Source organism: Mus musculus, chromosome 17, assembly GCF_000001635.26.
Source record: "Mus musculus strain C57BL/6J chromosome 17, GRCm38.p6 C57BL/6J".
NCBI classification, from domain to species: domain Eukaryota; kingdom Metazoa; phylum Chordata; class Mammalia; order Rodentia; family Muridae; genus Mus; species Mus musculus.
Window position 1 is genome coordinate 24,563,984 of NC_000083.6, and position 14,082 is coordinate 24,578,065.

The 14,082-nt window shown below is 52.8% G+C and overlaps 1 protein-coding gene across 23 annotated transcripts in view; it reads left to right on the forward strand.

Annotated features, from left to right (window-relative positions):
* Pkd1 (polycystin 1, transient receptor poteintial channel interacting) overlaps positions 1–14,082 on the forward strand; it is a 47,826-nt gene that overhangs the window by 15,295 nt on the left and 18,449 nt on the right. For 11 of the 23 annotated variants that reach the window (XM_006523834.3, XM_006523841.4, XM_030249577.1 and 8 more), the window contains exons 2-19: positions 167–238; positions 353–424; positions 596–765; positions 1,028–1,699; positions 1,804–1,987; positions 3,144–3,361; positions 3,614–3,729; positions 4,230–4,356; positions 4,643–4,878; positions 5,369–6,121; positions 7,197–7,328; positions 7,432–7,437; positions 7,538–7,713; positions 7,993–8,126; positions 8,635–12,260; positions 12,455–12,604; positions 13,536–13,679; positions 13,767–14,046. In XM_006523834.3, the coding sequence (XP_006523897.1) occupies positions 167–238; positions 353–424; positions 596–765; positions 1,028–1,699; positions 1,804–1,987; positions 3,144–3,361; positions 3,614–3,729; positions 4,230–4,356; positions 4,643–4,878; positions 5,369–6,121; positions 7,197–7,328; positions 7,432–7,437; positions 7,538–7,713; positions 7,993–8,126; positions 8,635–12,260; positions 12,455–12,604; positions 13,536–13,679; positions 13,767–14,046 (7,268 nt within the window). Of the gene's footprint in view, positions 1–166; positions 239–352; positions 425–595; positions 766–1,027; positions 1,700–1,803; positions 1,988–3,143; positions 3,362–3,613; positions 3,730–4,229; positions 4,357–4,642; positions 4,879–5,368; positions 6,122–7,196; positions 7,329–7,418; positions 7,438–7,537; positions 7,714–7,992; positions 8,127–8,634; positions 12,261–12,454; positions 12,605–13,535; positions 13,680–13,766; positions 14,047–14,082 lie in introns of all 23 variants that reach the window. The other 12 variants (XM_030249580.1, XM_030249582.1, XM_006523846.3 and 9 more) reach the window with 7 other exon arrangements.

A 14,082-nucleotide genomic window follows, 5' to 3' on the forward strand; every position in this document is an offset into this window, starting at 1 on the left:
TGTGCCCCAGTACACAGACCTACACAGACCAGCAAGAAAAGCCCTCTTGGGGACTGAGAATAGGGGTGGGGCTTGTGGGTCGAGAATGCTGGGAATCTCCTGGTGAGAACCAGATATGCCCTCAACTAGCCCAGAGCTCGTCTCCTGACTATCACTTACTCCTCAGAGACCTGTCCCACAACCTACTTCAGACGCTGGACATAGGGCTCCTGGTGAACCTTTCAGCACTGGTGGAGCTGTGAGTATCCCCTTCCTCATGACATGCCCGTCACACTAAAGGTTACTCAGGGCAAGCAGAAAGAGCTACCTGTCATCAGAAGGTTACACCTTGCCCCATCTTTCTTTCTTGCAGGGACTTAAGCAACAATAGGATTTCTACATTAGAAGAAGGCGTGTTTGCTAATTTATTTAATTTAAGTGAAATGTAAGTTTCTTTGTTTTTAGTGGGTCTCAGTGATTGGACTCCTGTCCCCATCACCTCCTCTGTCATCTTGCCCTGTTCCCTAGCCCCTCCCAGTTTTGAGAGCTGTGGGTAGTGGGAAGCTGAACTGCACCCCTGCTGGCCTGGTGCCCCACACCTGCCCCTCCCCTGCAGAAACCTGAGTGGGAACCCATTTGAGTGCAACTGTGGTCTGGCGTGGCTGCCACGCTGGGCAAAGGAACATCAGGTGCATGTGGTACAGTCTGAGGCAACCACGTGCAGGGGGCCCATTCCACTGGCCGGCCAACCTCTCCTCAGTATCCCCTTATTGGACAATGCCTGTGGTGAGTGCAGTGGGTGTGGGGCTATAGGACAGGGATGACATTTTTTCTTATTGGGCAGTACCCAGGGAGAGTGGAGCCACAGACTTGGTTACAGATGAGGCCCAGGGAAAGGCATACATGGGAAGATAGTGGCCAGATAGGGTCTAGAAGGCATCTTTGGGGGTGGCAGCTCTGACATGGATTTTAAAGAGGGTTGGTAAGGGAACACGATGCAGCCAGAAGAAAGTAAGTTCCTGAGACCACTGTCTCTCTCTGTTCCCAGGTGAGGAATATGTCGCCTGCCTCCCTGACAACAGCTCAGGTGCTGTGGCAGCAGTACCCTTCTACTTTGCCCATGAGGGACCACTGGAGACTGAGGCCTGCAGTGCCTTCTGCTTCTCAGCTGGTGAGGGCCTTGCAGCCCTCTCGGAGCAGAATCAATGCCTCTGTGGGGCAGGCCAGGCCTCTAACTCTTCTGCAGCCTGCTCATCCTGGTGTTCCAGCATCTCACTGTCCCTCAACTCTGCCTGTGGGGGCCCCACCTTGCTCCAGCACACCTTTCCCGCCTCCCCAGGGGCTACCCTGGTGGGGCCCCATGGACCCCTGGCCTCTGGCCAGCCAGCAGACTTCCATATTACTTCCTCCCTGCCCATTAGCTCAACACGCTGGAACTTTGGAGATGGCTCACCTGAGGTGGACATGGCTAGCCCTGCTGCCACCCACTTCTATGTGCTACCTGGGAGCTATCACATGACAGTTGTGCTGGCCTTGGGGGCTGGCTCAGCTCTGCTGGAGACAGAGGTGCAAGTAGAAGCAACACCTACTGTCCTGGAGCTTGTGTGCCCATCCTTTGTGCACAGTAACGAGAGCCTTGAACTTGGCATACGGCATCGTGGAGGCTCAGCCCTTGAGGTCACCTATAGCATCCTGGCTTTGGATAAAGAGCCTGCCCAAGGTGCCTACCCTCCTGCTTCCTCTTGTAACCTGGGTGGTAGGGCAGAGCCTGGCACCCAGCCTCATGCATACCCTGATGTCTTGTTCATTGCTTACCATACCTAGTGGTCCACCCACTCTGCCCCTTGGACACAGAGATCTTCCCTGGCAATGGGCACTGCTACCGCCTGGTGGCAGAGAAGGCACCCTGGCTGCAAGCACAGGAGCAATGTCGGACTTGGGCTGGAGCTGCCTTGGCTATGGTGGACAGTCCTGCCATCCAGCACTTCCTAGTCTCCAAGGTTACCAGGTACACCTATGCTGGAAAGGGCAAAATGGGTGGGGGTTGCTCAGAATTCTGGGTGTGGCCAAAGCCCTTAAGCCTGTAGAGGCTCAGGAGGAAAGCTGGGCAGCTGGGCCTTTGTGTACAGCCCCACAGGTGGCCTTTGCTGCCAGCTCTGTGTATGTAAAGGCAGATGTAGGTAGGGGCAGCTTCTCTAACCGTTTCTGGGAAGTGTCAAAGGTAGAACTGGGTCCTGGCCCCCAGACTTTCCTGTCTCTGTAGGGGAGGGCCCTGGGTCCTGCTGACAGGACTAGTTCTTGGTCACTGTTGATTGTATTTTCTCCTCTTCCTACCGCTGTGCTCACCCCCCACCCCATCCCCTGAGTACCTCCCTTCCCAATGCCACATGCTATCCCATCTGTGGAAAGCCTTTCAGGCTCCTATGCCCTGCGCAGGCTTGTGGGAACATATTCTTGGGCCCTACAGTCCTGTGTCTGGGTGGGTTGTAAGGGTATACTCCAACTCTCTTGGGTGATTGCTCCCTGGGTGGAATTGGAATACCTGTCTTGTGAGTGGTTAATCACATTCTTTACTTTGCCTGTGTGGTTGGAAAGGGGAAATAGAGGTCCAGAGTGGTTAAGACCTGCTTGCTCCAGAATCATCCAGTTGATGGGTAATAGTGCCCTACATGGAACCAGGGCTCCATTATGTCTCCCTCCCAGGGTGTGTGTCTAGGTTTGTGCCCACACCCAAGCATGTACCTTTGTGCATATATGTTCCTGGGTATGTACCTGTGCCTACGTTTGGCCGTGAACCTCTAGATTTTGCCTCTGGAGGGGCCTTCCAGTGTTGATAGTACTATCATGCAGCATGCATAGATGCAGTCTTGGTCCTCTTCTGCAGCCCTCAGAGTTTCCCTTCAGGTGTGGTGGTGGCCCATGATCCTTGGCCAAATCTGAGATGGGTCCCCAAGAAGAGCTGGTCCCATAGACATGATTCTGGATGAATGTGACTATGAGCCTGGGTTTGTGGTCCATGTTGGGTAATGTTTCTGAGGCTGTTTTAACACTTGAAAAATGAGGCTGATATGGCCCATTTACCAGGGTATTATGAAGAGTATGTCCTCAGAGGTCAAGCAGAGCTGCCCCCTGATGGCTTGGCCGTCCCTTGAATCTGGCCATAGGAGCCTGGATGTGTGGATCGGCTTCTCATCTGTGGAGGGGACAGAAGGCCTGGATCCCCGGGGTGAGGCCTTCAGCCTGGAAAGCTGCCAGAACTGGCTGCCTGGGGAGCCACACCCAGCCACAGCAGAGCATTGTGTGCGGTTGGGGCCTGCTGGGCAATGCAACACAGACCTGTGTTCAGCACCACATAGTTATGTCTGCGAGCTGCGGCCTGGAGGTATGGACTGCTGTGTGGCAGAAGCCATCCTTCTCTGTGCTTGTCTTCTAAGCTCAGTACTGACCATGAATGTTTGCTCTTGTGTCTGGGTTGGGACAAAACCAGAAAAAATAAGGACAGAGGAAACAAGATGAGAGGGGGCCAGATGGTTTTGCTAGGTGGCTTAGTCCTAAGTCCAGCTCCAACTTGAATGTTTCCCCAGTGTCACCTCTGCCTGGCTCTGGTACCTCATTGCATACTTACCACCCCTAGGGCCTGTGTGGGATACTGAGAACTTTGTCATGGGAATGTCTGGTGGAGGCCTGTCTGGACCTCTGCATCCATTGGCACAGCAGGAAACTGTCCAGGGCCCGCTGCGACCTGTGGAGGTAGGCCAGCCTTTCTGTGTTCTAGAACCCTTTGCAACATTACTTTACTGCTCTGTTGCTAATAATCAAAGTGGGAGCTGGGGATAGGGTTCAGTATCTGGGTTCAGTTCCTAGCACCTTAACCCTAAAAAAACAAAACAAAACCCCTCAAGTAGGTTTTGTTAGAAGTTGTTAAAATTGTTAGTGTGCCCAGTGTGACAGTTAGAAAAATATTTAAGAGTGAAGAAATGAAAAGCATCTAGTTCTGTTATCTGAAAAATTCTGCTTCTCCTGAACCTTTGCTCAGATAAATTTTTATTTTTTTCACACAAAGTCTTGTTGTATAGCCTAAGCAAGCCTTGAACTCATGATCTTCCTGCTTCAGGCATCCTGTTGTTCACAGCTGACTTTGATTTGGTTTTTCTTCCCAAGTGACATGAAATGAGGTTTAACCTTGAGAGGGCTATCCTTACACTGCCAGGGGTAGATGTTTTGAGCTGAGGCTGTCTCATCTCCTCCAGGTCATGGTGTTCCCTGGCCTGAGCCCTAGCCGGGAAGCCTTTCTCACTGCAGCAGAGTTTTCTACCCAGAAGCTTGAAGAGCCTGCCCAGATGCGGCTGCAGGTGTACCGGCCCTCAGGAGGAGCAGGTGGGGCTCTGAAAGGGAAATGAAGTGGAGGCTTAGTGGGTTGTCTGAATTTTCTCATGCCTTCGATTCCAGCCTCAAGGTAGAATGATGGCAGAGTTGCCAACTCCTGTTCCCTTGTCCCAAAGCTAGATCGGGTGGTACCTGATTGGGGATGATCTAGAGGCAGGGGAGTGATGGTGGAGACTGGGGAACTGCTTATCAAGGTTTGGTTTTATAATGGGTAAGTGGAGCATCCCTGATAGTAGCTTGTTAGTGAATCAGGCTCATGACATCCTTCCTTTCCCAGCAGCGGTCCCAGAAGGCAGCAGTGAGCCTGACAACAGGACTGAGCCGGCCCCCAAGTGTGTGCCTGAGGAACTCTGGTGTCCAGGAGCCAATGTCTGCATACCTTTTGATGCTTCGTGTAACTCTCATGTCTGCATCAATGGGTCTGTGTCAAGGCTGGGACTCTCTAGGGCCAGCTACACACTATGGAAGGAGTTCTTTTTTTCTGTGCCTGCAGGGCCTCCCACACAGTACTTGGTATGTGTCCTGGTGTGGGTCTCTGACCTATTCTTGAGGCTACTTCCCCCTATCTACCCAAGATGGTGGTCTCTCAACTAGATACCTTGCAGGCTTCTTTATATGCTCAATAGCCTTGCCCTGATGCTCTTGCCTGCATCCTGCGCCAGTGCCCAGTCTCATCTCCTTCTCAGGGCCTCTGCCCTCTGTCCTCTGTCTTCTAAGGGGGAACTTGCACTCTCATTTGGAGCAGCTACCTGCTTTCTAGCCTTATGTCCCTGAGAAAGTTCTTTCCACCTGTGGCAGTCACTCTTACTATATCTTCCTTGTGCATGTCCCCTATATTACAATGTCCTGTTTGACTCAGCCATGAGTGCCTTGAGGCAGGGACTCCACGAAGCACCATTTTCAGTGCTGAGGCCTGATATGGGTACTCTGTCCTCTCTGTCTCAGTAGTCCTTCTAGTCTTTATTATGGGGATGTGATACAACACTGCCTCCCTCTTCTATAGGTCACCCTCCACAGCCAGGATGTTCCTATGCTCCCTGGTGACCTCATTGGCTTACAGCATGATGCTGGCCCAGGTACTCTCCTACAGTGTCCCCTGGCTTCCAGCTGTCCTGGCCAAGCCCTGTACCTTTCAACCAATGCCTCAGATTGGATGACCAACCTGCCTGTCCATCTGGAAGAAGCTTGGGCTGGCCCTGTCTGCTCCCTACAGCTGCTTTTGGTCACAGAGCGGCTTACACCACTGCTGGGCCTTGGGCCTAACCCTGGACTACAGCATCCTGGGCACTATGAGGTCCGGGCTACAGTGGGCAACAGCGTATCCAGGCAAAACCTGTCCTGCAGCTTCAGTGTGGTCTCTCCAATAGCTGGGCTGAGAGTCATTCACCCCATCCCCCTTGATGGCCACATCTATGTGCCAACCAACGGCTCAGTCTTGGTGCTTCAGGTAGATTCTGGTGCTAATGCCACTGCCACAGCTCAGTGGTTTGGGGGCAATATTAGTGCTCCCTTCGAGGATGCCTGCCCTCCTGAGGTGGATTTTCTCAAGCAAGATTGCACAGAAGAGGCCAATGGCACCCTGTTCTCAGTGTTGATGTTGCCCAGGCTCAAGGAGGGGGATCACACAGTGGAGATTGTGGCGCAAAATGGAGCCAGCCAGGCCAACCTCAGCCTGAGAGTGACAGCTGAGGAGCCCATCTGTGGCCTCCGTGCTGTGCCAAGCCCTGAGGCCCGAGTGCTACAGGGCATCCTGGTGGTAAGTGTCCTACAACCCAGCCCTCTAAATGGTAAAAACAGGAAGCCTCCTCCCCATTGAGGAGGGATGACCTTCAGGTGTTTTCTAGGGCTGATAGCACCTATTACAGGATTTCCAGTGGGACCTGTTGGGGAGCCCTTGTCTTCTTAGTGATTATATCTCTCCTTAGTGGTGCTGGGTATGGAACCTAGGGACTCGTGCAAGATAGACAGGTTCTTTTGTTGTGAGTACACCTGAGCCCCATTTAACAATTTGTAAGTTACTGAAGGTCACAGTTAGAACATCTGTTCTAAAGACTCAGATGTTTCTACTCTTCAGATTTTAGGAAGCACTTCATCACATTTGCCCCAGCCTTCCCTGAGCCTCCACGAGACCCCATGTGTTTCTGGGCCATCTGTGGTGCTTGTAGCTACCTGATGCATGTGCCTGTTGAAATGGGATCTGAAACCTCAAGATCTAGCTATCTGCTTTATCCTAAGGGGATGGCATTGTCCTCATCTTGGGCATGCCCACCCTAGCACCAGCAGTCATTCACTTAAGGGCCATTTCTGTCCATCTCTCATGACTTGTCCAGGTGTATATGATGGCTTCCCCTGTGGATATACCTGTTCTGCACTGACCTGGGTAAACCTCCGAGATTGAGGTCCATTGAGATTCAAATGTTTTCCCAAAGATTATCCACTGAGAAGGAAGCTTATGAGGACTGGCTGGTCAGGGTGACTGTGTTGCTGATGCTAGGTCCACTTCACAGATGCAGGGATTGAGGGAGAGGTCAAGGTATAATTAAGGCCATTTGACTGTAGGTTAGAGAGGTGACCTTGACACTGGCTCTCAGTACCCAAGCTTGGCCCCTATACTATATAGCTTCTAAGCCAACATGATCCCTGGTACTTCCTTGCTCTCCTTTACCTGGGTGCCTTGCAGTCAGGGTTCAGCTGGTAGACCCCCTTGGCTACCCTGCACCACACACAAAATTCTTCAGTAAGTCTGAGGGGGACAGATGGGACCAGGAGCAGAGTCAGCTTTAGGCTGGAACAAAATCATAGCTTTGGCCAATGTCATGTCCTTTCCCTAGCGGTACAGCCCCATGGTAGAGGCTGGCTCAGACGTAGCCTTCCGGTGGACCATTGATGATAAGCAGTCTCTGACTTTCCACAACACTGTCTTCAATGTAATATACCAGAGTGCTGCCATCTTCAAGCTCTCGGTAGGCAGGGGCCTGTGCAGGGTGGCATGGGGTCCTGGGATATCTGGGTGCTCACTTTTGCCTTCTGTTCTGCTTTGCTTTGCCCCTGAGGACCCTGCTGCAGCTGTGGGTGAGTGTGGGGAGGCTGCTGAGTCAGGGCTCGAGGCCTTTCACCCATTGATCTGTCCTTGCTGCCTCTGGGCCATACCCACTGATGCCTGTCTCCTCAGCTGACAGCCTCTAACCATGTGAGCAACATCACCGTGAACTACAATGTCACTGTGGAGCGGATGAACAAGATGCATGGGCTGTGGGTATCTGCAGTACCGACTGTGTTACCCCCCAATGCCACACTGGCACTGACAGGTGGTGTGCTGGTGGATTCAGCTGTGGAGGTGGCCTTCCTGTGAGTGCTTCTGGGCCTAGCTGAACAGGGCCTGGGCTGGGGGTGGCATCAGGTTCTTATTTCTGCCCCTAGCATTTACCCTGGAATCCTGGCTTAGAGCTTCAATTTCCCCCTCTATTGAGAATACTAGTGGGTAGGACCATGTGGGGCCTGGAAGTCTTGCTATAGTAGATATATAGTACCTTGAAGCCATGACCCAGGAAAGAGTGATTGTAGAGATTCACTTAGAACCAGGGGCGCCCTGTCTGCTCGCTTACTCACTGTCTGCTGCCCTGGCAGGTGGAACTTTGGGGATGGGGAGCAGGTACTCCGCCAGTTCAAGCCTCCATACGACGAGTCCTTCCAGGTTCCAGACCCCACAGTGGCGCAGGTGCTGGTGGAACACAATACCACGCATATTTACACTACCCCAGGTGAGGGGTGGGGCCATTGCCTTTCAGGTCCTGAGCTTGGACAGCCTACCTTTGAGTATGGCTGCCCATATTGTTCCCTCTTTGATCCAGCTTGGGTGGTAGAGTAAGGCCCTTACTGGGATAAAGGAGGGGCACCCAGACATCGAGGGTTGGGGGTTTGCAGGGTCCCTGAGGCCTCAACTTAAAATTTCCTTAGGGAGAGTAAGGTGGGGTCATTGTTTAATTGTAAAAACGCCCGACGCTGCACACCATAAACAGCTCCACGCCAGCTCCACTTGGCACGTGATACTCACGCTATATTCTCACTCATGCTTGTGTTGGTATTCGCTTCCATGTTCACCTTTATGCAGTTGTGCTTAGAAATGCTCCTATCCATTTTCTTGCTCGTTATGGACTCTTGGGTGCTCTGCCCCGTATATGCCTGGGTGTGAACACTGTGTCCATGGAGTAACAGGTGCTTGGTGGGGGTTCTGTGAGTAGGAAGTCCCACTTGGGCCTGTCTCCACAGGTGAGTACAACTTGACCGTCCTTGTGTCCAATACCTATGAGAATCTGACGCAGCAGGTGACAGTAAGTGTGCGCACTGTTCTTCCCAACGTGGCTATTGGCATGAGCAGCAACGTCCTGGTGGCCGGCCAACCCATCACCTTTTCCCCATATCCGCTGCCCTCAACTGATGGTGTCCTATATACGTGGGACTTTGGGGATGGCTCACCTGTCCTAATACAGAGCCAGCCAGTACTCAACCACACCTACAGCATGACGGGCGCTTACAGAATCACCTTGGAGGTTAACAACACAGTGAGCAGCGTGACAGCACATGCAGACATCCGTGTCTTCCAGGAGTTGCATGGCCTGACTGTGTATTTGAGCCCATCTGTGGAGCAGGGAGCCCCCATGGTAGTCAGTGCTTCTGTGGAGTCAGGTGACAACATTACATGGACATTTGACATGGGAGATGGCACAGTATTCACAGGCCCTGAGGCTACAGTACAACATGTATACCTGCGGGCCCAGAACTTCACAGTGACAGTAGAAGCAGCCAACCCTGCTGGCCACTTGTCCCAGAGCCTGCATGTGCAAGTGTTTGTCCTGGAGGTATTACACATAGAGCCCTCTACCTGCATCCCCACACAGCCCAGTGCCCAGCTTATGGCCCATGTCACTGGGGACCCTGTCCATTACCTCTTTGATTGGACTTTTGGAGATGGCTCCTCCAATGTGACTGTCCATGGGCATCCATCAGTGACACACAACTTCACTAGGAGTGGCATATTCCCACTGGCATTGGTTTTGTCAAGCCATGTGAACAAGGCACATTATTTTACCAGCATCTGTGTGGAACCTGAGATACGTAACATCACCCTGCAGCCTGAGAGGCAGTTTGTGAAGCTGGGGGATGAAGCCCGGCTGGTTGCCTATTCTTGGCCCCCATTCCCGTACCGATATACCTGGGACTTTGGCACTGAAGACACTACCCACACCCAAACTGGGGGCTCTGAAGTGAAATTTATCTACCGAGAACCAGGCTCCTACTTGGTGATAGTCACTGTGTCCAACAACATCTCTTCTACCAATGACTCAGCTTTTGTGGAGGTCCAGGAGCCTGTGTTAGTCACTGGCATCAGGATCAATGGCTCCCATGTGTTAGAGCTGCAGCAGCCTTACCTGTTGTCAGCCATGGGCAGTGGGAGCCCTGCCACCTACCTATGGGAACTGGGAGACGGCAGCCAGAGTGAGGGCCCTGAGGTCACCCATATCTACAGCAGCACCGGTGATTTCACTGTCAGGGTGTCTGGCTGGAATGAGGTGAGCCGTAGTGAGGCCCAACTCAACATCACCGTAAAGCAGCGTGTGCGGGGCCTCACCATCAATGCCAGCCGCACAGTGGTGCCCCTGAATGGCAGTGTGAGCTTTAGTACCTTGTTGGAGGTAGGGAGTGATGTGCATTACTCCTGGGTGCTCTGTGACAGATGCACACCCATTCCAGGCGGACCCACTATTTCCTACACCTTCCGCTCTGTGGGCACCTTCAATATTATTGTCACAGCTGAGAATGAGGTGGGTTCTGCCCAGGACAGCATCTTCATCTATGTTCTCCAGTTCATTGAGGGGCTGCAGGTGGCAGGGGGTGATAACGGCTGCTGCTTCCCTACCAACTACACACTGCAGCTGCAAGCTGCAGTTAGGGATGGCACCAACATCTCTTATAGCTGGACAGCGCAGCAGGAGGGCAGCCTCATCACACTCTTCGGCAGTGGCAAGTGCTTTTCTCTCACTTCACTCAAAGCTAGCACCTACTATGTCCATCTTAGGGCCACTAACATGTTGGGTAGTGCCGCAGCCAACCGTACTATAGACTTTGTGGAACCTGTGGAGAGTCTAATCCTATCTGCATCCCCTAATCCAGCTGCTGTCAACATGAGTCTCACCCTTTGTGCTGAATTGGCTGGTGGCAGTGGTGTTGTTTACACTTGGTACCTGGAGGAAGGACTGAGTTGGAAGACCTCCATGCCATCTACCACCCACACCTTTGCTGCACCTGGCCTGCACTTGGTCAGAGTCACAGCTGAGAACCAGTTGGGCTCAGTCAATGCCACAGTTGAAGTGGCCATACAGGTGCCTGTGGGTGGTCTGAGTATCAGAACCAGTGAGCCAGATAGCATCTTTGTGGCAGCTGGCTCCACTCTACCCTTCTGGGGTCAGCTGGCTGAAGGTACCAATGTGACTTGGTGCTGGACCTTGCCAGGTGGGAGTAAGGACAGCCAGTACATTGCTGTGCGCTTCTCCACGGCTGGCAGTTTCTCTCTGCAGCTCAATGCTTCCAATGCAGTCAGTTGGGTCTCAGCCATGTACAACCTCACAGTAGAGGAACCCATTGTGAACCTGATGCTGTGGGCCAGCAGCAAGGTGGTGGCGCCTGGGCAGCCAGTCCACTTTGAAATCCTGCTGGCAGCTGGCTCTGCTCTTACTTTCCGACTTCAGGTTGGTGGGTCTGTCCCTGAAGTGCTCCCTAGCCCCCACTTCTCCCACAGCTTCTTTCGGGTTGGAGACCATCTGGTGAATGTGCAGGCTGAGAACCACGTGAGTCATGCCCAGGCACAGGTTCGCATCCTAGTGCTGGAGGCTGTTGTTGGGCTGCAGGTACCCAACTGCTGTGAGCCAGGCATGGCCACAGGCACTGAGAAGAACTTCACAGCCCGGGTGCAGCGAGGTTCCCGAGTTGCCTATGCCTGGTATTTCTCCTTGCAAAAGGTTCAGGGTGACTCATTGGTTATTTTATCTGGCCGTGATGTCACCTACACACCTGTGGCTGCAGGGTTACTGGAGATCCATGTGCGTGCCTTTAATGAACTGGGTGGTGTGAACCTCACACTCATGGTGGAAGTCCAGGATATCATCCAGTATGTAACACTTCAGAGTGGCCGCTGCTTTACCAACCGCTCAGCCAGGTTTGAGGCTGCTACAAGCCCCAGTCCACGGCGTGTAACCTACCACTGGGACTTTGGGGATGGGACTCCGGTACAGAAAACAGAGGAATTCTGGGCTGATCACTACTACCTGCGTCCTGGGGACTACCATGTAGAGGTGAATGCTACAAACCTAGTGAGTTTTTTTGTGGCACAGGCCACAGTGACTGTCCAGGTGCTGGCCTGTAGGGAGCCTGAAGTGGAGGTAGCACTGCCTCTGCAGGTGCTGATGCGGCGTTCCCAGCGCAACTACCTGGAGGCCCATGTTGATCTACGCAACTGTGTCTCCTACCAGACTGAATATCGGTGGGAGATATATCGTACTGCCAGCTGCCAACGGCCAGGACGTATGGCTCAAATGGTACTGCCTGGTGTGGATGTGAGCCGACCCCAGCTGGTGGTGCCACGGCTGGCACTACCTGTGGGCCACTACTGCTTTGTGTTTGTGGTTTCATTTGGGGACACACCATTGGCACGGAGCATCCAGGCCAATGTGACAGTGGCTGCTGAGCGTCTGGTACCCATCATTGAAGGTGGCTCATACCGGGTATGGTCAGACACGCAGGACCTGGTGCTGGATGGGAGCAAGTCCTATGACCCTAATTTAGAGGATGGTGATCAGACACCGCTCAACTTCCATTGGGCCTGCGTGGCTTCAACACAGGTCAGCCATGGGGACTTAGAGTAACAGGTCCTCCCTGACTCTTCTATCTTGTGTTTCATGTCTATTAAGTGCCTAGCACTTGGGTTATTCCTGGGGTGGGTCTTAGGCCTAGCATAAAAAAGGTTTTCTAAGCCAGGCTCTGCCTTAAGGGTGGTTAACAATCTTGTGCCCCATTTCCTTATTTGCTGTCACAGAGTGAGACAGGTGGCTGCGTGCTAAACTTTGGGCCCCGTGGGAGCAGTGTGGTCACCATCCCCCTGGAACGCCTAGAAGCTGGTGTAGAATATACCTTCAACCTCATAGTGTGGAAAGCAGGTCGGAAGGAAGAAGCCACCAACCAGACAGTGAGTCACACCCCCACCCTCCAGTGTGTCCTCATGCAAGAGCAGTACCAGTTCCAACCTGGTGTTTTTCAGCCCCTGGGGCTCTGAGTTCTCTTGATAAATGATCAAACTCAGCATTGCTTCTATCTGAAAATCCAGGACACAGCAGATTAGTAGTGTGAAATTTGAGAGGACAGGTTAGCCTGGTGCCACCTGTATCATCCCAGCACTTTGAGAGTGGAGGCAGGAAGACTGGAAGTTCTAATCTCACCAACACAATGATAACCTGTGTCTGAAAACCAAAACAAAATCTTAAGTCATACAAGCACCCTGCTTTTCGAAAAATGAACTTTATGCTACCAGCATGAAAGGCAAGTAATGAGAAAGCAAGGCCCTTGCCTACCTAGGCAGCAGCACCTATCCACATAACATGGCCTTGCTTCTGGGGGCAGTGAGCCATTCTTGCTGTCATACTTCTTCCCTGGACCTTTCATAAGGATAAGGACCACTTCACCTGCAGGCTGATGAGGCCTGCCAGTGTGTGTGGAGGGGGGCTGGGCAGTCCTGATGCCTCGGAGTGGGACTGCCTTCCCCAGTATTAAGCCTTCTCAGGTAGGAAGAGGACACTCAGTAGGTCCTGCCTGACTGAGCTGTTCCAGGGCCCACTCAAGTCAGCCAGCATCTCTGGGACAGAGCTATATAAAAAACAACTGACCTTGACTTCCTGGATGCTTTGTTTCTATCAGTGGTGCCCATGGGCTCCTACTGCCAGGTCAGCAAGGCCCTGGGCTGATCCACTCACATGCCCTTCTGGATTTAGCTAGTTAGCTCACTTACTTCACTCCAGAGGCACAACCTGGAATTTGCTTCAAATGGGAGTGACCTGGTCCAGGAAGCTTTCCCAGCATACACAGAGTGTGGAGCCTCCCTGTGACACGCTTGTCCCTTCCAGGTACTGATCCGAAGTGGGCGAGTCCCCATTGTGTCCCTTGAGTGTGTGTCCTGCAAGGCACAAGCAGTGTATGAAGTGAGCCGAAGTTCCTATGTGTACTTGGAGGGTCACTGCCACAACTGCAGCAGAGGCTACAAGCAAGGGGTGAGTAGCCATTGTTAGATGGCAAGTGTCCTGGGGAAGCATCCAGGACACCACTCTCACCATGTCCTCCATGCTTCCATCATACAGTGTTGGGCCGCTCGCACTTTCAGCAATAAGACTCTGGTGCTGAACGAGACGACAACATCCACGGGTAGCACCGGCATGAATCTGGTAGTGCGGCCAGGTGCACTGCGTGATGGGGAGGGCTACATCTTCACACTCACTGTGCTGGGCCACTCAGGGGAAGAAGAGGGCTGTGCCTCAATCCGCCTCTCACCCAACCGCCCCCCACTTGGAGGCTCCTGCCGCCTATTCCCATTGGATTCTGTGCGTGGCCTCACCACTAAGGTTCACTTCGAGTGCACAGGTTAGTGTAGATTACCTGGAAATGCTCCTATGGACC